At 38.2% G+C, this 24,373-nt stretch overlaps 2 protein-coding genes across 2 annotated transcripts in view; one reads left to right on the top strand and one right to left on the bottom strand.

The window, feature by feature from the left end:
* si:dkey-121a11.3 (uncharacterized protein KIAA1614) overlaps window positions 1-19,054 on the top strand; it is a 28,047-nt gene extending 8,993 nt beyond the window's left edge. Inside the window, 9 exon segments of the mRNA XM_056448138.1 lie at window positions 3,514-3,583; window positions 4,660-4,800; window positions 6,225-7,378; window positions 7,381-7,416; window positions 8,535-8,682; window positions 9,483-9,741; window positions 9,853-9,977; window positions 13,862-14,034; window positions 16,605-19,054. Coding sequence (XP_056304113.1) covers window positions 3,514-3,583; window positions 4,660-4,800; window positions 6,225-7,378; window positions 7,381-7,416; window positions 8,535-8,682; window positions 9,483-9,741; window positions 9,853-9,977; window positions 13,862-14,034; window positions 16,605-16,798 — 2,300 coding nt within the window. The 3' untranslated portion in view covers window positions 16,799-19,054.
* A 2,379-nt stretch (window positions 19,055-21,433) lies between these two features.
* stx6 (syntaxin 6) overlaps window positions 21,434-24,373 on the bottom strand; it is a 22,524-nt gene continuing 19,584 nt past the window's right edge. The window contains exon 9 of the mRNA XM_056447937.1: window positions 21,434-22,521. The gene's annotated coding sequence lies outside the window, so the exon portion shown is untranslated. The remainder of the gene's footprint in view (window positions 22,522-24,373) is intronic.

Here is a 24,373-nt window from a genome sequence, read left to right on the forward strand (position 1 = left end):
GCAAATGCGTGACTGCCATCTGTGTGTGACAGTCTTACTAGCCAATTGAGTGCGCACACTTTTGCTCTGCCCAATTAGATTTGCGCAACCGAACTATGCGTAACATCCACAATAAAACAAACAGGAAAGCCAAAGTGGGATGATGGCATCTGCCGTTTCAGATGCATTAATAGACTAATTAATACAAAAGAAAACATCATGTTGGTAATATGGGAATATCTTGGTTTCAAAGTCACAGACACTGAACAAAAACAGGTCATTTGTAAGAGCTGTCGCAGAATTGTTGCCACAGCACTAGGAAATACAACAACCAGCACCTAAAAAAGCACCACAGGTGGCTATATGAGGAGCGTCTTGCTAAAAAGTCAACTGAAAGTATTGCCAGTGACACTCAATCTAGTAGCAAGTCATAGATATATACACTAGATAGCGCATATGGACCCTGAGCATGCGTCATTAGCGCCGCCACATTTGTACAGTGCTTCCAGGACAAATGTCATTCAACCGCACTAGTCAGGACTAAAGCCAATGTGAAGATGCTGGACTTTTGCACTGTATACGGGTGTAGTTACAAGCAAACAAAGAAAACAAACCGCAAAGGCAGAACATTTCATAGGTAAGTTTTAGTTTTTTACGATTATGCTTATGCTAGTTTTGTTGAATAAAATCAGTAAACAATGTAAATGGAATATGATAACAAGGTGCTGCGGTGCCAGAAACGAGTCGGAGATTCATTCACAACCAAATCACTCCCTCTGTTAGAATGAGAAGTGAAAGCAGGAGAGGGGGTGTGTTTCAGGACATGTATTAAATCAAATTTAACAGGGAGGGAAGATAATACATTTCCATGCACACAAACACATGCTCTTTGTTGGCAATGCCCGTGCAGTCACTTATTAATCGATGTAGAAAAGTGATGTAAAATTTTAATTTTCGTAATTGAAAAAAATATTTGATTACTGACCACCAGGAAAGCTCCCCATCATAGATATATGTATATATCTGTATGTATCTATGACTCCAGATGGCCAGTCCTTCACTGCACCTTGGTCACACATTCATTCCAAAGGAGTGCTACCCTGTACTAAAATGGTGGCTTTACTGACACATTTCTTCCAATAGACAACAATAGAGTAGGCGACATTTAATGTAAATATTTATGGTATCAAGCAAAAACAAAGTTTTTTGCTAAAATAAGTTAATATATTTTAAGTTCCTTTTTTAACTAACACTCCCTGCATTTTAGAGTTGATTTGCATTTAAGTTGAAGCTTGACTACAAAATTAAAGTGCAAATCAAATTGAAATCGTAATACCTGTAAAAAACCCAAACAAACGCAATTAGATATTTTCCCCAAATCGCAGAGCTCTACTGCAAGCACTGTAGCACTATGTAACACACTCACCGCAATGCTATTGGCACAACAATAAATAATTTTTTAAATAAAAGATTGTTAAAGATGACTACATTACTAATTGTTACTGGATGGTAACACCACATGAAAAATTTAAATAAAATCAAAATAAAACCTCTTTTAAAAACGGTTGAAAATGTTTTCCAAACTGTATCAAATCAACACGAGCCTTTCATTAAGACCCGGCACATGTATTTCTTCAAACTCAGCTCAATATCGACTCTTCTTTCTGGAAGCTGAGATGTAATCAGCCTTAACTGATGTAACGTTATGTGTGCGATTTAATGCATCACAGCATTAATCCACAGCTATCAGGCAAGTGTGATGAGATGACATTGTCTCCTTTAGCACGTTTAAGGATTATATGCAACAGACGCACATGACCTCCCTAATGAAGCAGAGGTTATAGAGACGAGAGAGCTGGATAATCCAGATATGAGGGCACAGAAGGATAAGAATGAGAGTTACACTGATTAAAAACAACCTATCGTGATAAAGGTTGTGAGTAGAAAAAAAAGTAGAGACACTGCGGTGCATTTTTCCCCTCACTGTAGAAGCACCAGATGCTGACACTAACAAGATGACCTTGTCAAGAGAGATAAACAACTGCTTTCTTGGCTGTCAGCAAACACAGTTCATTCAAGTTGAAATGAATGATGCACTGTAGTCAAATTGTAGATGGTGTAAAGGTTTGGTCTTGCTAGAATGCAGGTCTGCTCAGTTCTGAAAGCATTTTTATTAAAGGCACAGTAGGTAAAAAAATTTTATTGCAATATCCAAAAACCACTAGAACAGTTTTATATATTTTGCTGGCTTTTGTGCTGACATTGTCCTAAATGTTTTGAAGAACGTAAATCCAGAGAAATAAGCCATTTTAACTTGTACTGAACATGTACTGTGTGGCCATGCTAACGATGTCATACATCCTTGATTTTTGTTCACCACAAATCTAGCAATGTGTGAGCTAACAAAATCAATATGGTTAGTTTTGATTTGATGTGTACTTTAAATACTGTTTTTTTTTTGGAGTCAACTGCTTATAAAAACGTAATTGTGGGCTTTTTAGCTTGTTTACTGTTCAATTCGTTACATAGCAGTTTTTAGACAATGTTTCGACATGGGGAAACATCAAATTCTCCAAAACTGTTTGGCAAGCTTACGATTACATTATATGTTTGGTATCACCAATAAAATTAAACAACAGCTGTCTCATAAGTTTAGTTTCTAAACGTTCGAATCAAACAAAATCAGCATTTTTTCAGGTTGCCCAAGCTAATGCGCATACACACTAGAAAGGAACGAGATCACAACACCAACCTCATTTATGGCCATGTTAAATTTTATCATCCTCCGAATAATGCCACATCTGATTGCGCTGCTCTTCTGAAGTAATTCACAACTCCTCCAGAAATGACTGCGACTCTTTGTTTACAAGTTTGTGAGACGTTTGTGTAATTACCGTCATGTGATGTGCATTTGACATGACCGACTGTACCTCGCGTTTGTTTCATACAGATTACAAAACCAGAAAACTTTTGTTATCAAGTGCACTTGGTTCATTTAAAAGTAGATATTTCAAGCTTTATGTGGATAAATTTCTTATGTCTGTGAAGCAGGTATTCGCTGAGAATCCAGTGTGTTTGTTGACCAAAAACTTGTTGTAAATGCACACGTCTGGTTTGAGTTTCTTCCCCGGAGAAACGTCAGTCTATAGAGATCAATGATTGGCTCCTGTGCTAGTAGTCAGGGCTTCATTCACCATATTGACCGTTACACTTTTCCCCATTCCACACTCAGTCACGGCATCATCAACCTATGCCAAACTTCACACACTCTAGTGGGAAAATTACATCCTGTGCCTTTAATTAAAAAAGAGCAAGAGGAATAACTGATAAGACACTTGAGTTTAGTCAGAAATAATGTGACCACCGTTCAAATTTTACAAATTACAACTTAAAGTTCTGAAATTCCCTCAAAATGAAGGCAACATTAGGTTGTTCTTTAATCTCTAGTTTATATACTATAAATTAAATGTATTATTTATATTTAATTTAACAGGTCAAATCCCCAGTAATGTGCATGTGCATGTGTTTCCACAGGTATCAGTGGCCTGAATGATAGTGATTGGGATTCTGGGATATCGCTGCAAGGTAGTGAACACAGCCAAAGGTGGGCAGCGTAGACCGATGCACTCAGATTACTGTCACACTAACCATGTACATTTACTGTAGCCTTTCTCATTGCTGATTAAATAGATAATTAAATGGTAATCATTAACTAATCCTCTACTTGTTTCAAACCGGGCTGAGTTTCTCTCTTCTGCTAAACACAAAGGAAAATATACTAAAGAATGTTGAAACGTCTATAGGTTGGCTTTTTGTGTGTGTGTGTGTGTGTGTGTGTGTGTGTGTGTTTGAGTGTGAGTAAATGGTGAGGAAATTTTATTTTTGGGTGAACTAACCCAAATTTATTAGGATTTATTATTTCATCTTCCTGAGACTCCGTAATTTCACAATAAAATTGGTTGAGCATACAAAGAAATGGGGAATGTTAGCTCAGGAGAAAACAGCTGCTGATGCTTTTCATAAGCAAAGGCATGAGATCATATCATTGGCTCTTCCTGCCTCTCTTTAATCTCCACCTAAGCAATGTATAATAAAGGAAATAGCTCAGCCCGTTCTCCAAACTAATAAAGTAATGCTACAAATTCCTACAAAAAGAAATTAAAAATTATTCTTACAAAGAAAACAAAAGTTATTCTTAAGAACTTTTGGTTGTACATAAATAATTATGTGTGGTTTTTGTTTTTAAATACTTTAAATAAAAAAAATACAAACAAAAATCAAACAAATAGAAAAATATTAATGAATATATAAAATGAATTCAATAATTTTTTCAGTTTTTTTCTTTTAAATTACACACTATAAATATATTACTATAAATAATGAAAGTTTCCTTTTAATTAAATCTGTCCTGAGGTATAATGGTTTCTGAGAATGACCCATGCATTCTAACGCATGACAACGGTCCGGCCACATTCCTCTTTTACGTTAATATTCAAGTCTTTGATCATGTAAACATATGCATAAGCCTAGCTAGTGCATCATAATCAGGTACAAGCCCCACACACACTCAACGTCCGTCAGCCTAATTAGTGATGACGGCCTGCTCCACTTAATCCCCCCACTCCGCACAGGAGCTGACGTGTTTCTTTCTCTCTGTGCCTCTCTTTGGCCGGCCCACAGGGCCTTTGTGTTGGGCGACGACCTTCCGCTGAGCCCTCGCCACGAGCAGGCCAAACGACTGCTGGAGAGAGCGCGTATGAAGGCCCGGTCCAACCCTCTCAAAGCCGACCACACCATCCTACCCGTCCAGAGGGACAACCCGTAAGTTTTCCTGAGTGATTTTTCTCTGGTGCTTGGCTTGTTGGGGTTTTAGCTGAGAGGGTGGGGGTTTAGAGGCTTAGGCATCATGGGAAGGGAGGGTGTCTACTATATACGGCTCTCTTCATATCAAAACAACGAAACCTTTGCCTGCTCACACTTGAGGATTCGTGTGGGGGATGTAGATCTTGAACTGTATTATTCGGTCATGGAATGAATTGTCTTTTGGTCCATTTGGAGACTGATAAAAAAAGAGTTTGGCAAATCTCTATTCAGAAGCAACAGGTTCTCCTTTTTATTTCAGTCAGGCCGTTTCGCATGGCACAAAAATGACATATAAAGATATTTCTTAGGATTGTATTCATCATTGTATAATAGATGCCTTCTCATTGATAGCAGTGAAACAGCACAATGTTAATGGTAATCTGAATTTAAACTTCTCAACTAAGTAAACTGGCGTCCTCCTCCAAACTCTTCTTCTCTATTTCTGCCAGCCACATGTTATATAAGACAACCTGAATTATACAACGTGAACACACGGCTGGTGCCTCTAAATCCTACTTCCCTGTCCAGCGCTCTGTTCTCTACCTCAGCACTTTCACACAAAGACAGATGGGCGAGCTGCCCCAAACGGCTGTCTCCTTGTTTGGTATGAAGACAAGCGACGTGCATTGCATGACAGCATCCGGAACAGATTATGTCACAACAAAACCTTACATGCACTGAGTAAAGAGATGAAAATGTGTTAAATAAATCAAGAATCGATTCCAAAGAAAACAAAACATAGTGATTAGACATTCAATTTCTTCCCTTGTTTTTAATTAAATGAGTGCTTTGGTGAAACTGCTCTGCGTGCTGCTCAGCTACACCTGTCATGTCTGCCAGCTGTTACTTTCATTCTCCCTAATTCCCTCCCTGCTTCTCCCTTATGGGAAAAACAGCTTGGTGATGTTGAATACACTTCTGTCAGCTTGCTGGGGTTAAATTTAACACTTAACGGCCTCTCGAGATCGACTGTTTAAAACAAACTCACGGCTGTATGAAGTCCCATAGGTTTCAGAACAGTGCACAAAGCTTAATGGGGATACAAAGTCCCAGTGCACAATAATACACCTGTAGATTACTATTTCTGCAATTCTACATCTTAGTAAACAGAATTTTAAAATATGCAAGTCTTGGTTTTCCTATGAAAAAGAGCTGATATTTTTTAAATGCCTGGCATGCTGAATATGACCTTCCTTAACAGAGTAAAAATATGTCAGGAATGTGCACAGAGGAGCCAAAGCAGAGGGAAAATTTCCTCAGGAATTTGCCCATGTCTTCATGCCGAGAGATAGACTGCCAACTACTCTGGCATGCATCTGTTTCTTTGCGTATCTCAGTGCACAGGAATGCAATTAATTTCATATATGTGTATGTGTGTACAGGGAGTTGCTCTCCTGGGTTGGTGTACCCCTACACCAGGCTCCTCTTGCGGGGAAGGAGGGCGTGGCGGTGGTCTCGGGAAACCTCAGTGACTCCTCCAGTGGAGATTCAGCAGGCGGGACCCGCCGGAGACACGGGCAGTCTCCAACTCGTGTGCGATTTGAAGATGAATCAGAGAAGGATGCAGAGGTGCGCTACCTAGAGAGACTACGCCAAAGACGCAGGGCTGGAGAAAGAGCTCAGGGCTTATTGGTATCTAAACCCACCTTGTCTTCTTACATCAATGGACAGGCAGAGACTGGACATGGGTCACATGAGTCAATATTTTGGAAGACAAAAGCCAAGAAGAGTTTGTTGAATGGCAAAAGTCCTGAGGCACTAAACAGGTCATGCAACTCTTGTGGGATCTTTTTAAATGAACCTCAAGGACCTTGCTTGAACTCAAATACTCTGTCCTTACCTAATGGGGAAGTTGAAGGGAAGAAGATACCATGTTGGGTTGCTCCCACCCTTCCCAACCGGCTTGTCCGGATTGAACAGATTAAGGAGACGTACATTGGGACAAGTCCCGCTATTGTCCACAGTGATGGGACGCACTGCAGTCCTTCGGATAACAGTAATGGTAGAGGAACATTTCAGAAGCTAAAGAAGAAGGTTCGGAAATTTGACAGCAAGCGGGAACCTTTGTATGTAAATGGCCTCAGGACTCCATCACCTCTGGACTGCAACAAACTTGCAACACCCAACGGAACTCAAATGTATCTCTTGAATGGAGTAGCATTGCCACTCAATCCCTATGCCACAGATACACTTGGACAGAGAATCCCAGCCACAACCAGCAAAGGTCCTGTGGCACCTCCATTGCCCCCCAAAGGAGAGCCACCCAGTTCTCACCCTGCCCAGCCAACCCCTCCACCTCTACAACCTAAAAAATCAGCCCTGAAATCCAGCTCCAAGAACCGCACTAATGATCAGCGGACCGTCACAATTATGCCTTCGTCAGAGTACCACATGGTTCATCTGGACTCCACAGAGGCAGGGGGCACTGTGGACAATTGTCCTCAGGAGCAGACCCCCCCTGTTTTGGGTTACTGGGAGGACAGATCTGTGATAGTCACCCCTGGACCCTTACTCAGGACGAGCCCAGTTCTGTGTGCTCAAATTTTCCTATACAAGGGGAAGAAAGGTCAACAGGTTAGTTTAATTACATACAGTAGTTACTGAATAAAATGTTTAGTCCAAAGCATACAACCATATAGCAGGGGAGTCCAAACCTGCTTCCAGAGGGCCAGAAGAGTTTAGTCCCTACTTCTTTGGGATTTAAACACACATGCCTACCTGGTTTTAGCAAATCCTTAATCGACTACTTCTCAAGTTTAGCTCCAACTCTGATTAAACGTACCTGCCAATAGCTTTCTAGTGATCCTGAAAACCTTGATTAGCTTGTTCATGTGTGTTTGATTAAGGTTAGAGTTGAAATCTGCTGGAAAGTGGATCTTGAGGTCAGAACTGATAGCCTCTCCTCAAGCCCATAGCCTTCCAGGAGCAGAATAAGACACCCTGTCGTACACTTACAGAGACAATTCCCCAAAAGAGACTTTAGTTTAGTGCCTTGTTCAAGAGTGGCAGTGATCAGTGGTGGCTGCCTTTTACAGATTTAAGCCAGCATCCTTCTGGTTACTAACACTGAGCCACTGAAAATGATTTTTTCAGAAAGATAAACAATGATCTGCTATTCATTAAGCATTACTAACATTAGATTAATGTGTTACACAAGTGTCCACTCTAATTGAACCCTCTCACTTTTAATACAGATCTGAGCTTCACTCTGCAAAGGATAGAGCTAATATTTAGCACTGTGAAGGTTAAATTTTAAACACAAGCTTATGTAATGCAATCTAAAAATGAATCATAGCTTTTCCTAGAATCAAGCGGCAGTAATAGGTAGATGTCTGGGCCCTGCTCCAGTCAGAAAGATATCACCTTTGGGTGTGCGCATGTCCGCTTCCCTTCACTGCGTTCTTGTCCCAGTGGGGATTGTCCAGATCAGCAGATCTGTTCTGTCCTATTGAAGTAATCCCACAGTGGGCCAGTTGCTAGTGTGATCAGCAACCACTCTTCAACAACTTTCCATCTTGTATGACGCTGCTTGGAAATACATTCTGTCTCTTACATTTCAGTCACATAATATTGTGTTACTTGTAAAGATTCACACATTATCATAATATTACATGATTCAGCATCACAATTAAAAGTTTACACAATATCTTTCATCCATTATCCTTTGATAAACCTTCTCCATTTTTCCTTAGATGTGGAACAGCACCAGGCAACAGGACAGCTAGCATCTGATGCAACATCCAGCAGTGCTGAATCACCCCAGTCTCGTCTCAATGACGGACACGTCCGAGGGCCAATCAGACCAGTACATAACAGGGCAGCAAGCCCAAACTTTTCACAGTGAGTAAAGAGAGTGGAACTCATAAATTTTACGTCATTTACTTTTTCGGTAATCTTTTTTTGGTCATGACTTTAACAAGCCAGATCCTTTACTAAAATGTTAAATACTTTCATTGAATGATTTAATTTCCACAGACCACAATCATACAGATTGCTTTGGCACGTCAGGCTCAAAGTAGGTCAGGGTAAATGTGGGCCAAACTTGCTTATGTCTATTACAACACTGCCACCTGCTGATTAGGAATCACAATCGCATAAACTATTTTAAAATATTCTTGTTTTTTTTGCAAGCATCATAGGTTTCCTGTTGTCCTGAACAAAAAACATGAGGTTAAATTCAATCTCTATATTGCTTATTGACATGATAAGAATAATAACTATTCCTCTTTTTTTTTAAAAGATGTCAAACCATGCAATACTGTTAGTGGGTTTGTTTATATGGACATCAGTTATCTATATGGACATTGGTTTATTCTGAATAAGATAATATTAATAATAATAATAATTCCTCACATTAATATAGTGCTTTTCTAGACACTCAAAGTACTTTACACATTGGGGGAATCTCCTCATCCACCACCAGTGTGCAGCATCCACCTGGGTAACGTCACGTGAATGTGTGAGCCCAATCGAGAATAAAAAACCTGTCCTCTCAAAGCCCCATACTCAAACTCCTGTGTGACTGCGGCTTAATCGTGTCAAAGAACTAAATACTGTCATCTATGTACAGTCAATGTACTGAATGTGTCGATTCAAACAGAAAGAAAGCACACTGAAATGACCTGTTATGGCTTTTTCAGAGCGGGAACAAATGCCGATCAGCGGGAAGGGCGACCCAAGCTCTCCCTGCGGAGGTTCTTCTCTGCCATGGGGCTGAACAGTGTGGGGTTGCTGGGAAAGGGTCGGTCAAGCAGTATGGATCAGCTCAGCCTGCACCCCAAACCCAACTCAAGCCTGAACCAAAACACCAGGCCTACATCGCCCTCCCCATCCCCAAGCCCCACACACAGACACCACCATCAGCTGAAGAAAGCCCCGTCACTGCAGACGATACGACTGGTTAGCATCTGCCATAAAATATTATATGTCTGTTTGCATGCTATATGGACTAATGGTGGTTCATGATGATAATATGTGAGCGGAACTGACAGTATCATTTCTTATCACTAGGGGTCTCCATTTCTCCAGCTGAGGAGATCTTCCTCTGCTCAAAACCTCCAAATCCCTAGGAAAAAAACGGATCGCTCTTCTGCATACACCCCAGGAGAACAACCCTGTAGTCCTGTATTAAGCAGGTACAGATTTTACACAATATGTAAATGAATAACACTCTGATTTAGTTCATCGCTTTTACCATATATTATATTATATTATATTATATTATATTATATTATATTATTTTATATTATATTATGGGTGATATGGTGGTGCAGTGGTTAGCACTGTCGCCTCACAGCAAGAAGGTCACTGGTTCGAGCCCTGGCTGGGTCAGTTGTCATGTCTGTGTGGAGTTTGCATGTTCTTCCCGTGTTTGTGTGGGTTTTCTCCGGGTGCTCCGGGCTGGAACCAGTGACCTTTTTGCTGTGAGGCAATCGTGCTACCCACTGCACCACTGTGACACCCATTATTAATATAATAAATATTATAATTTGCATGTTAATATAATAAATAACATGTAATATACCTTATTATATTTAGCATTTGATTATATTTACATTTTTACTATTTTAAATATATATGAATCAGGTTTATTTTGTACATTAACATAACGGATTTCCATACAACAGTGGATATTAACATGTATCCTGTCACATTTGCCATGCAAAAACAGTGCAAAGCTAAACGTGCGTGTGTGTGTGTTGGGGAGTGCATAAATATATTAAACAATCTAGCATAGATAAATTTAGTAAAGAAAAATATGCTAATTAAATAAACAGCGTTTTATTGTTTTCCGAAGAGTCGATATGCATTCAGGTATACAGTGATTGAATAATCAAATGTAAAATAATACTGCAGTCTTCGTTTTATAAACAATTCAATAAAATGACTTTTCTAAGTTACAAATGGTACATTTTCTAATGCCTGAATGCTTTTAAATCCCTCACACAGTCACAGGGCTCAAAAAACCCTTGCAAAATGTTAGAATTAACAATTAGAATCCAGACTGAACATTGCATATACCCGCGATGTGACTTTTGAATGATCACATTGCGATATCAAAGCTGAAGTGATATATTGTGCAGCCCTAGTGTGTTTATATAATGGCTGTACATATAGAAACTTTAAATTACATCTAACGGCATCTTGTCTGCTTTTATCTCACCACTGACCTATAATATCATAACATTTACCATGTCACAGCATCCTCCATAAATCTCCCTGTTTACCACAGTAGCCTTCTAGCATTCTGAACGCTAGTAATTTTAAGCCTGACATGTTCAGCGAAGCAGGCGTTCTGTTCCTGTAATGTTCAGACAGCTGTCGCGTTGTGCAACAGGATAAGTATTTTCCATTGACTGGCTCAGAAACAGCAGCACAGAGAGAGACGGAGGATAAAAATAGAGGTGTGTGTGTGTGTCTGCCAAAGACAGACAAGGAATGCTGGGAATGATCAGCCTGTCTGCTGCTATATTGAGCCTCTTGAATGTTTGACGCTGGCCTTTAAGTGTGTGTGTGTTTGGGTTGTTGGTGTTAGCAGATATTATGTGTTTGTCAATGGCATGGGGATTCGATTGCATGTGTGTTTGAGAGTGTGAATGTGTGTTGAGGTGAAGGAGAGAAAGACAGAGGAAACTTACATCATCTTCATCGAGAGCCAATTGGAGGGAGCGATGCCATAGAGACCAGCTGTGATTGGCTGAGAAAGAGAGAAGCTGGAATAAAAGGAAAAAAACAGAGAGAGATACATCAATGCACACTGATGTTTTTTGACCTTCTACCATAAGAAAAACTGTTCTGTTGTGTTTTGTTTTTCCGCCTCCAGGGCTAAAATAAATTTTAATAAATTATGTTATTATATTACATATTTTATAAAAAAATAATAAACCAAATGTCATCATTATATTCAGGCTTTACATTTGAAAATACATGTGTAAAATTACTAACCATTATAAATGAAAAATAAATACATACTATATATATATATATATATATATATATATATATATATATATATATATATATATATATATATATATATATATATATATATATATATATACACACACACAAAAACACTCACTGGCCACTTTATTAGGTACACATGTCCAACTGCAAATTTCTAATCAGCCAATCACAGCGGTTAATGCAGCAACTCAATGCATTTATGCATGTAGACATGGTCAAGACGATCTGCTGCAGTTCAAACCGAGCATCAGAATGGGGAAGAAAGGTGATTTAAGGGACTTTGAATATGGCATGATTGGGCTGGTCTGAGTATTTCAGAAACTGCTGATCTACTGGGATTTTCACGCACAACCATATCTAGGGTTCACAGAGAATGGTCCGAAAAAGAGAAATATCCAGTGAGCGGCAGTTCTGTGGCCTCAAATGCCTTGTTGATGCCAGAGGTCAGAGGAGAATGGCCAGACTGGTTCCAGCTGATAGAAAGGCTACAGTAGCTCAAATAACCACACGTTACAACCGAGGTATGCAGAAGAGCATCTCTGAACACACAACAAGTCAAACCTTGAAGAGGATGGGTTACAGCAGCAGAAGACCACACCGAGTACCACTCCTGTCAGCAAAGAACAGGAAACTGAGGCTACAATTCACACAGGCTCACCAAAATTGAACAATAGAAGATTGTAAAAACTTAGTCTAGTCTGATAAGTTTCGATTTCTGCTGCAGCATTTGGATGGTAGGCTCAGAATTTGGTGTCAAAAACATGAAAGCATGGATTTGCCTTGTATCAACGGTTCAGGCTGGTGGTGGTGTAATTGTGTGGGGAATATTTTCTTGGCACACTTTGGGCCCATTAGTACCAATTGAGCATCATGTCAACGCCACAGCCTTCCTGAGTATTGTTGCTGACCATGTCCATCCCTTTATGACCACAGTGCACCCATCTTCTGATGACTACTTCTAGCAGGAGAACACACCATGTCATAAAGTATGAATCATCTCAGACTGGTTTTGTAAACATGACAATGAGTTCACTGTACTCAAATGGCCTCCACAGTCACCAGAGCTCAATCCAATAGAGCACCTTTGGGATGTGGTGGAACGGGAGATTTGCATCATGGATGTGCAGCCGACAAATCTGCAGCAACTGCATGATGCTATCATGTCAATATGGACCAAAATCTCAGGAATATTTCCAGTACCTTGTTGAATCTATGCCATGAAGGATTAAGGCAGTTCTAAAAGGCAAAGGAGGTCCAACCTGGTACTAGTAAGGTGTACCTAATAAAGTGGCCAGTGAGTGTATATGTATATATATATATATATAACTTTTAAACTGCTTTCATTCTAGCTGAAATAAAACTTTCTTTGAAAGAAAACATAAGTTTCTTTTTTAAGTGAAGTTTCACAAACTAATTTCGAGAGGAGCACGTGATATGATTGACTGCAGCTGGCCACTCATCTACATTCACTAGTTAGCCAATAAGATTAACCCCAACTCACTATAAGTAGCCTAGCTAGAACTACTCTCTTATCTTCGTTTTCCGAAGAAACGCCCATCCACCCCTTCTCTCCTTTCTTCCTTTACCACGGGGAGCTCTCGAGAACCACCTGATCTTGTACTCCCCTCATATACTCTATGGACCAGGCGGGAGCCCTGGGCTCACCTATCTCCGAGCTCAGGGTTCTCTCCCGGGACAGCATGCCAAATCTGCTAACAGTTGTTAAACAATATCTAAGTGTGAACTCTTGAAACATAATTTGGCAAATATTTGAAAAAAACTAAATTACATAAAAAATTATATATTCTGTAAATGACATATCAAAATACAATTTGTAAATAGATAAAATATCTAAATGGGTCAAATTTAATCTAAAAATTTAATATGTAAATCATTTTGAGCTAAAAACATCTGATGAATGATTCAATAAAAGAGGAACTATATAACTATAATTTAAACATATATCCACCTAATAACCTGAAATAATCAGCAAAAAATAAGCAACAAACCATATAATCTGTTGTGCATTTTTGTCTTTTTGTGTGTGTTTTAGGGATCTTCAGCGTGCCTTGAGTGTGGAGGATGTGGGACGTCCCAGTGCAGTAAGGCCGGTGGGACGTGTGGCTCAGGCCTTCCCTGACGGCACCATCCTGCTGGAGCTCTCCAGACCCCCGAACGGACCCTTCGGCTTTCTCATCTCAAGAGGAAAAGGCAGGCCGGACTCAGGTGATAACTCAATCTTGTTTAAACACACCTCTGACAGCGTAAACATTTAAAGGGGTCAAGGTGTGATTTCATGTTTTCCATTGTCTTTAAAGTGTTACAAGTACGTGCACATAGACGATACATTTTTTTACTTTATCACAATTTATTTGCAATCCGCTTGTTAAGTCGTGACTTATCGGTGACATATGGTGACAATACTGTTTTCGAATACAAGTCGCTACTCATTTGAATTGAGAAAATATTCGTTTATGGCCACTTCTTAGTCCTATCACACATTAAAGTGAATTTTATATAAAATCATGGTGTATACAACAGTCTCTGGGCTTGCTGCATCACAAATACCAAAATTTTAACAATTTACAAAAAAAATTAATCACTTTCTGGCCATTGGATATTAGGCATGGATGTGTATATATATATATATATATATATATATATATATATATATATATATATATATATATATTGCGATCGTGATTTTTGAAAGTATTACAGCGCTCTGTAAACGTTTATTACTAGCATTTGATGAGTCTCCCCATACAGTTTGATAGAGTGCTTGGACCCGGAAGCCCCTTCCCGTGATATCACACTTAACAAGCGGATAGTTTAGAAAATGTGAATGAAAAATGACAATAACTCAGAATTAAATATAAAAAATTAAACAAATTTATCTTAATAATATCACACACTTAATAATATAAAGGTGCCATATATAATGGATTACAATCATCTCAAAATTATTCAGCTTCAATATTTTTCGAGACTCGCTGCAGCAGCTTCTTCACTTCCTATTGATCTTTAGTGACTGTATAAGGAATTTTGGGGTATAAATGTTAGGGTTTACTTTATTTTGCTAAACTCATCTACACAAATTAACTATAATGTTTAGATAAAAAAAATGTTAAATTATATTTGGTGTCTGAAAATGTTTTGGTTTGCCTATATATGAGCTGTAAATTTGCGAAGACTAAAGTCTCAAACCCAGAGACTCGTCCTTCTTCAAACACCCCCCCACAAATCTACGTTCTCGGTGTGGGAACAGTGCGTCAACTCACAGACTATTCCAACTGCTCCAAATGGAACATTGCCGGACGGAACCGAAACCAACGATTCTGGATGCACTTGACCAAAAACTAAGACCAAAAATACTTTATTGTTTATTTTTATTAAATAATATTAAGTAAAATAAAAGTCTTCCTGAATTTAACTCAACTCAAATGATACTGATTTGTAAAAAAACAGAGCACTTGACATTACTGACAGTACGGTGCAGCATAGCCTTTTTTTCGGCTCACATTTTTGGTTGGTTGTCTCTTTTGGTCTAAAACCAAAACCCGCTAAATTTTAAGCAGGTGAAATCTCTGTGCATCTCTACAACACACAAAAGTATACAAAAAGAAAGAAGGTGCAAGTTTTATTATCGCTATACAGTGGTCCCTCGCTAATGCGGTTCACTTTTTGCGGCCTTGCAGTTTCACAGATTCTTTCGTGCAATTTGACATACTTTTTTTCTACAATGCAGTCCTCATTAGAGCATTGTGTTCTGCGTCCTGATTGGCTTTAGACCATTATCAATCAGTCTCCCTCATGCAGTGTCTCCTGCGTTCACCTTGCCAAATTGACATAAATCTTCGACTGCTAGCAGTGTGACTCTGAAGTGCTGTACTGTATGTTTGCAAGCAAACACCTCCCTACAATGTCGACGAAACGTTCTGCACCATCAAAGGCACCTGCCGTAGCACCGAATAGGCAAAGGAAGATGCTAACCATCGCACAAAAAGTTTAATTTCTGGAAGAAGTTACGCGGCTATAGGGTGCTATTACAGAATAAATAAATGAAGATCAAATGGTTTAGATCTTTGGTTTCATTCTATAATACTGGACTTTTTTTTCTACGAAGGTTTGAACTTTAAGAGTGTTAAACAACAGAAAAGTGCGAAAATGTTAATGCCTGTCTGGGAAAAGTGTATAAAGTGTGTAGTGAGGGGTTTTACAGTTTTAAAACGTCTATAATAATTGTAACAAATAAGGTTGACCATATCACGGATTTCACCTATTGCAGGTTATTTTTAGAATGTAACTCCCGCTAATAATGAGGGACCACTGTATAATTGTTGCTTTTGGAACATGTTGTGGAGATGTTGTGTGTTTCGTGGTAAAAGCTCAATTACTTTATTTGTAAAAAATACAGGTTACAATCTGCTCAAGTCACGCTGTAAATTTGATCACTCAGCTTGATCATCTGCATCAGATCCAGCCTCAAGTTTATACGTAACAATGACAAAATTATCACCTATCAATCAATATTGCCTTTAAAAAGCTGATATTCCATATATGGTAAGGGGCGTAACATTTCTGTTGGCCTATCAGAGCACACTGTTCATGAGCTTTATAAAAATCAACGTGTTTTAGAAAGGTTAGGTAGAGACAAGCATTAACAATGTACGATATATGGAAAGTAATGTGCTATAAAGCTTGTAAACACATTGTATTAAACCAGATGCACAAAATATTGTTCTTTTTAGCAACATGATATGACCCCTTTAAAACTGACTTTCTTTATGTTTAAGGGGTGTATGTTGAAGAAATGGGCGACAGCAATATGGAGAAACTGTACGCAGGGCTGCTGGGGGTCGGGGACGAGATTTTAGAGGTGAACAGCGAGAAGGTGGCGGGACTCAGTCTGGACCTGGTAACCCGTTTAATGACTCAAAACAGCACCGCTTCCATCCGTGTGCTACAGCACAGACGTCTGCAACGCTAACTGAAGACGAGATGTTTCACTGCACTCAATGTAATCAAAAGACGGTCAGATGAGTTTTTGTGAAAGGCAGTATTACGTTTTATCGCCCTTTGGAGCTGTATTATGGGGACATATTATAAACATTTATAAAAAAAATCATGATTTTATTTCATTCAAATTGTTCCAGTATCATTTTTTTGGACTAACTCAAACACTGAATCAGTGTTTGGGGTGTGTTCACACCAAGGATGATAACTATATGATTTACCGCACTGTTTTGCACACTTAAGATGCAACGGTCCTTCAAAAAGGAAGTTTGCATAAATATTAGTATTTTTTAAAGTTTAATTCCATTCATTTAATTTCAGTCACATTTGTTTTACTTAACTCATTTAGAGGAGATCTGTGATATGAAGGATACAATTTATATTGATTTACAGCATTATTTTGTGTGTTTTCTTTTTTTTTAAGTAATGATGCACAACAGTCTACAGCATAGGTCTCAAACTCAATTCCTGGAGCGCCACAGCTCTGCACAGTTTTGCTCCAACCCAAAATCAAACACAGCTGATCCAACTAATCAAGGTGTTCACTACTAGAGACTATTAAGCAAGTGTGAGTTGGAGTGGTTGGAGCTAAACTAGGCAGAGCTGCGGCTCTCCAGGAATTGAGTTTGAGACCATTGGTCTACAGCAGGGGTGTCCAAACTCGGTCCTGGAGGGCCGGTGTCCTGCAGATTTTAGCTCCAACTTGCCTCAACACACCTGCACGGATGTTTCTAGAAAGCCTAGTAAGTGCTTGATTAGCTAGCCCAGGTGTGTCTGATTGGGGTTGGAACTAAACTTTGCAGGACACCGGCCCTCCAGGACCGAGCTTGGACATGCCTGGTCTACAGGAATAGTTTTTAACTTTTAGTTTCGGTTTCATTTTATTTTTGGCTGGAAAAAAAATACTTTGTTACAAACATTGAGTTGAAAGGAACAAAGTTTTTTTCACTAATTTCATTCCAAACTCATAAAATTTTTGTCCGAACTCAACCCTGAATGTTCATTTAAGAATTGTTCGCATTAAGGATGATAAATATAATGATTTGCCATCCTTTGGACTTCAATGATGACATAACAGCGCACATTAAAGAAATAGTTCGCTATTGAAAATTAAATCACAGCTTTTCGCTGATGTCTTATTGCTCATCATCATAAATTAAAATAAGGGCGCATGACAGCTGAGCGGGACTCTACAAAATAAACCATGAAACTCTGACCAATGTGAGGAGAGTTTACTCGCACGAGACTTGTTTTAGCTATTTTTAATGGACCAAAATAGCTAAAACAAGTCTCTATTTTCATTTAGAAACTTTGCCGTGTGAAAGTGAACCTCACCAAGAACAAAGTGCAACATAGTAACAATTTTAATTCCTGTTTTGGAACAAGAGAATCGATCCACAGGTGTGAAAGCACCCTTAGATCAATATAGAGTAAAAAAGTCCAGAGCTTATCATTGTTATTAACAAATTTAATCACGATTCGATATAATAGCGTTTATCGGCCCAGCCGTAGCTATAACCAATAACTGCCATTTGGAGCTTTTTGTGCGATGGTCCGTGTTACATTTTTCGCTTTGTTATCATTCGTTGATGTTGAAGCTAATATATTTATCATTCTTGTTGTGGCCTTTATGTTTAATTTACAGCAGTACATTGAAAAACAAACAACATCCTGATTTAGTCACATTAATGTAGTTTTTTTCTGACCAGAATGCTATACTATTAAATTATATTGTTACAACAGAATATGACACATCTGTGATACAACTATGTATAAAGGACAAGAATATTTCACGCACCAAATTTCAAGCTAAACTCAAGTATTATCATAATGAAGGACAATATTTATCTTCTTCAGTACATTCAGTTTCATCCAAAGACTTTTCACAGTGGGTTCTAGTACCTTCTCCATGCTGCTGACGAGTACACAGATCTATACTGTACACGATCAAAAGAGCTTTATATACTCCTCCTAGAGCGCACACCGGCTCAGTGCGCACCCAGCATTGCATTGATCATCCGCTTGAAATGCTCTTTAGTAAATTGATTGGATATTTCTCCATGAGCCAGCACATTGCTATGCCTCTACAGTGAAATCCCACACCATTAGTGTGCTGCCCTAAAGAAGATCAGTATTACGGTACATGCTACGCAAAAGGCTACCAGTCTAATGTATTTTGTTACATTTATTTATGTGTTCCTATCAAATAAAACAACTGGCTTTTGTGGGAGTGCTTGCTTTTTTCTTCCTTTATACGCTGAACTACGAAGTATTACAGATTTCACATTTGAGCTGTTGAAAGCAAACTGGTAGAATTTGTTTTCAAATGCTCTCAAAGTGGCTGAAAGTTGACAAGCTGCAGATGTTTAAGACCCATTTACACATTTTTTTTTTAGGTAAGATTAATAAAAACATCTTAAGGGGCACCTATTTTACCCCTTTTTCAAGATTTCAGTCTTTTGTGTCTTCAGAATGTTTCTGTATGATTAGATTATTTATTATACCTTTCAGTATATTGGAATTTTCAGCTTTAAACACTGTGTAGCTATTTTTTTTGCCTGTGCGTTTAAAGCTCATGGTTCACACAGGTGCTGTAAATCCTGGAAAATGCTTGATTAGTAATATAGTGTTTTCAAGGCTAGAAAAGTGCTTGGATTTTGGACAAAGTGCTTGAAACTGCTTGAATTTGAAATCGCAGGGCTCGAAATTCATTCACCGGATGCGCAGATTTAGGAGACATTCAAGCAGAATGCATATTTGCACTAAAAAAACGCCAAACACAGCGCTCCGGAATAGTTTTAAAACAGCTGTCATGTCAACTTGCTGCAGTAAACAAAGCCTGCCCGGCCTTAAAACTCTTCTAATTGGCCCACTACTCTTGAACTAAACGCGAATGGATTGGTCAATATCAGCTGTCAATCACTCAGTGTCAACGCTTTCCTTCAAATGACAGGAAGCTACAGCTGCGAAAATGTAAAGGTCTGAGTACAAGAGAATGAAAACAACACTGACAGATTTTGATTTAGAAACCACCTAAAGTTACAAATAATTGATCAAATAAATGATCAGTAATCATTTGGTGATCCACCATTTACACTTTTCCGAGAGTGGATAAAAGACTTCCGGTGGGTTAAAGTCTGCTATGAAAATGACTAAAGCCATTCACCGTAAAGCCTGAGTGATGGCGTTTGCAGGTAACAACGTTTGCCACATCTACACATTTTAAGCACGAGATATTCTATTTAATCCTTCATTAATCGTCACGATGTTGTCAATCGTGCAACTGCAGGGCTTGAATTCACTAAGATTAAACTAATATTGCAGCTCATGAAAAGACTGTTATTGCTAAGATGACATATATGCAAATAACAAGTTATATGTCAGTATCTACCTACCCTGTTTGGCCTACTCCTGGATAAGCTAGTTATTATTTTTCCACTATATTTTGTTCAGTGCGGTTTCATTTTTGCACTATTTCATTGCAGTTTTCTTCCTATACAAATTATAACAATTAAAGTGTTTATTGAAATTGTATTTATCTATCTGGTGATAAGGTGCCATTTATATATAGGTTAATGCCAAGACTATTTACAGAGAGGTGTAAATACGTTTACTTATTTACTTTATATTTATATTTATCACCTTTTGACAGGTGGGACATTAGCATACAGTTACAACAGTTCCGCAGTCCTAACCTAAAGTTATATAAAGTAAATAAATAAAATAATAAAAAGTAATATTGATGAAAGCTTACATATTTGGTGACTGATTTTCAAAACAGTTGACATAGGAACAGTTAATTGATTTGCAGCAAGAATATTCTCAGACTCATAAGGGTTTAATTTGTTACATGAATAGCAATGCTCATGAACGACGAAAGTTTGGTACTAAACCCAAACAAAATCTGACTGTAAGCTATCTGTGATATACTGTATATATGTAAGCTATACTGTGAGATATCAACTTTAGGTAGAAAGAGATCAAACTTAAGGTACTTCATCCAATAACTGAACTTGTTGTTAGGTGCTGGGAAAGCATAAAATGCACCTTGAAAGTGCTTGAAAAGTGCTGGAATTTGAAGTTGGAAAAGGTGTAAGAACCCTGAATGCTAATTCTCCCCGCCCATCGTTCCCACGTGCCTGTCAGAGTGTGCCTCATTCTCCAGCTGCGTCAGATAAACAGCACAGTGACAGACATGCAGGAAGCAGATCTCTCGCAACATTTGTGAGAAATACTAGAGTAAGAACTTTCCCAATGATTATTTGATGAATTTGTTGAGGAGTTAATTCAAGCCTTTCTGCAATGATGAGTCACACACAATGTCGTTACAAAATTCGGGATTTGCGGGATTTCTATCCTATTTTAACGTCAGACAATTAAAAAAAGGAGACTTTTGTGGTCTTTTTTTTTTAAATACAGCAGTTTTTTAATGACTTTTAGCTTATGCTAATGAAAACAAAACATACAAAATAGCAATAAAAAACAATAAGAATAATTACAATTACAAGTAAATATGTATATATAGTATATATATATATATATATATATATATATATATATATATATATATATATATATATATATATATATATATATATAAATGCATGCACATACAATATAAAGGTATCAAAACAATGGTAAATTAATAGCAGGTGATACAAGATACAAGTCCCTAACCTGATTTCACAAAGTAGGACATGTTCCTGGATTAACATCTATGTTGATCCTGGAACAACATTCCAATCAGCCAATCAGAATTAAGGGATATGTTTACCATTTATGTTAAGTTTAGGCTTATGCTCTAATTTTGGTAATAATACATCACATCCGGTAGGTCGGTCGCATACGGTCTAGTCGCGGTCTAATCATTCAAATATTTCAACGGATCTGCAGCTCAGTTCGAATCCAAATTTTCCACATACGGAGATGATCGGAACTCCACGCAGCTCCCGGACTACTCTCCATTGGAAATAAATGACTTCCGGTCTGTCGCTTGTCGTGTACAGTGGATAGGAGGCTTAAGATTTTAAAAAGGAGTCGTGGCACCCAACGCTGCCCCTAAATCCAACCATCATTTGGGGATGAGCAATCGTACCAAATTGTATGAATGAGATTGTACGAATTCATACGAATTAGACACAAAATCATAAAGTTACGAACTGACGTAAGATTGTGTTGGTATTTTTATCTTTAATCCTGTATATAAGATGCAATATGAACAGACATGGCAAGACATGTCGTGACTGTGGGGCTTGTCCAAACACCCACATTAGTGGTGTGTTTCTGTATGCCAAGGAAGGCTTTAAAGCCAAAATGTGTTGACATTTATTTTATTTCATTAAATTTTCTTCTTTTATTGCAAGTGTTATATTGCTGGAGTTACTATATTAACTTCAGCTCTCACTGATGTCATTTTAGTTGTGTTTATTTTCTAAATCTACGTTCATCTAAACATCTTTCTCAGCAGAATGGATGTGTCAGGACGTTTGGAAACAATATATCACAGCTCAGGGATTTTCAGTCTTTACCGCTTATAGTGGAGAGCGAAAAAGAACATACGTGTGAGTTCATCAGGGCCTTATGAAGGTCTTGGTGTGTCCAGCTGTCAGCATGAGGAAAGCAGGAGGCGTGTGTACTGGTCAATATCCCTCCTGTCCCCTCCTATTGATTAGACAATGATTGATTCCAACCTGGACACTAACATTCACACAGACACACACACACACACATATATGCATGAAAACACCCTATACCACTACACCAATACCACTACCACACTATGAATCAGTTCACATGTAGCGAGAAAGCTATAGGCCTACAACAGACCAACAAACAAATGTTATGAACACTGTATGAAAAATAGCAGTGTTACTGTTGCCTCAGACTGAATCATAGTTTAACCTGGAGAAGATATGTGCCTAATTGAAATTTGGACTGAAAATGGCACAATTTTACATACATAAACAAAAATTTGCCAAGTCATCTCCCATGTTAAGTTGTGTATTGATTTTGATTTCTTTATTCAATGAAATTGTTGAGAAACAACAACAAAAATCTGATGTTCTAACATTTTTGATCCCCTGATATTCTATGAAATCATTGCATGTAGATACACTCACAATGCTCTGTTGGCTGTATCAAAGACTCTAGAATACACAAGACATGTCACTCGCATCTTTTTTAATGGGAAATAGCATGACGATCAATTTAAAGACCCGCCTACTAGAGCCAATCATCGATCGCTATATGGCCAATAAATCCCGCCTTCTATTACAGGAGCCAATCATCGATCGCTATAATAGTCTGACGATACTCCGGGGGAGGGGCTCGGACCAGATGTGATTTGGATATTTAGAAATGAAACTAAAGACACAGTTGGTGTTTAATTGTGTTGGTGATTCCTAATATTAAATTCAATCGCAAACTTGGCAAGTAGTTTTGGAGAATTTGATGTTTCCTCAATCAAACAGAATGCCTGAGCAAACTGCCCGAGAGAGGTGTTTCAAAGATGGCCGCTGAGAGAAAAGAGTATTCTGTTGTCTTATGTTGCTGTTTGTTTTTCTGCAATTAAATTATATTTATATAATTTATATAATTATCTTTTGAGGTGTTTATAATGTAAACAAAGTCTTTAATACAAATGATGGTAGGCCTATCTGAAAAAAACTATTTGCCGAATAAATTCTGATTTAACTAACAAAAATCCATGCGACTAAGCTAATTGATTGTTTCAGTCTTTTTGCGTCTTGGCGGTACCCAGCTGTGCAGCAGTGTGCGAATTATGCATTGATGATTGAGGGGGTCAACGTTTTGGTTATTTTGTGTAATACATGCTTCAGTCATTTATGTATTTGTTGTTAATTACATCTAGTTTAGTAATAAAACTTATTTAAGTTTTCTGTGTTTTGAAGGATATTTAGTGTATCCTGACCTACAGTATCCTCTGATTAGCTATTTGACGTTATACTGTAGGTCAAGATATACAATCTGTGTCTAATTTGACTTTACTTTCAGGCTAAATGTAGATACAAACACCTATTTCTGTCTTGTGAACACTTATGATGTCTATCAGTGCTCTAGATCTGCCGGTCTTAGACTGTTGAATTATTCATTCGCAGGTATGAACCGTTATAGGGGTGGTCAAATGTGTATTTATATTATCTATTATTTTACTTTTTAACATTATTATTTAAAATAAAGATCAAAGTAAAGTATTTCTCGATATTAAAGGGCTGACCCCCAATCTTGTTTTGACATCCTTTCGGGTGGATCAAGCATTAATTGGGGGGGTCAATCCCTCCAAACTCCACTGTAATTCACACCCTGGTCAGTACCTATCAGTTCGAACAACATGGATTCGCATTTAGAGTGGTTTATTTTTTATGAACACGAAAAAAGATTTAATTTGAGGATGGATGTGAGGTTGAAAGCCCGGCTAGTGTCCACATGGGATGCTGGTGGAATGTTTGTGACGTATTCAAGCGTTCGCGGGTTTTTTCTGATAGGAATGAGAGCCGGCTGGTGTAAACACGGAGTAAGAAGAGCTCTG

Source organism: Danio aesculapii, chromosome 22 (assembly GCF_903798145.1).
Source record: "Danio aesculapii chromosome 22, fDanAes4.1, whole genome shotgun sequence".
Classification (NCBI taxonomy): Eukaryota; Metazoa; Chordata; class Actinopteri; order Cypriniformes; family Danionidae; genus Danio; species Danio aesculapii.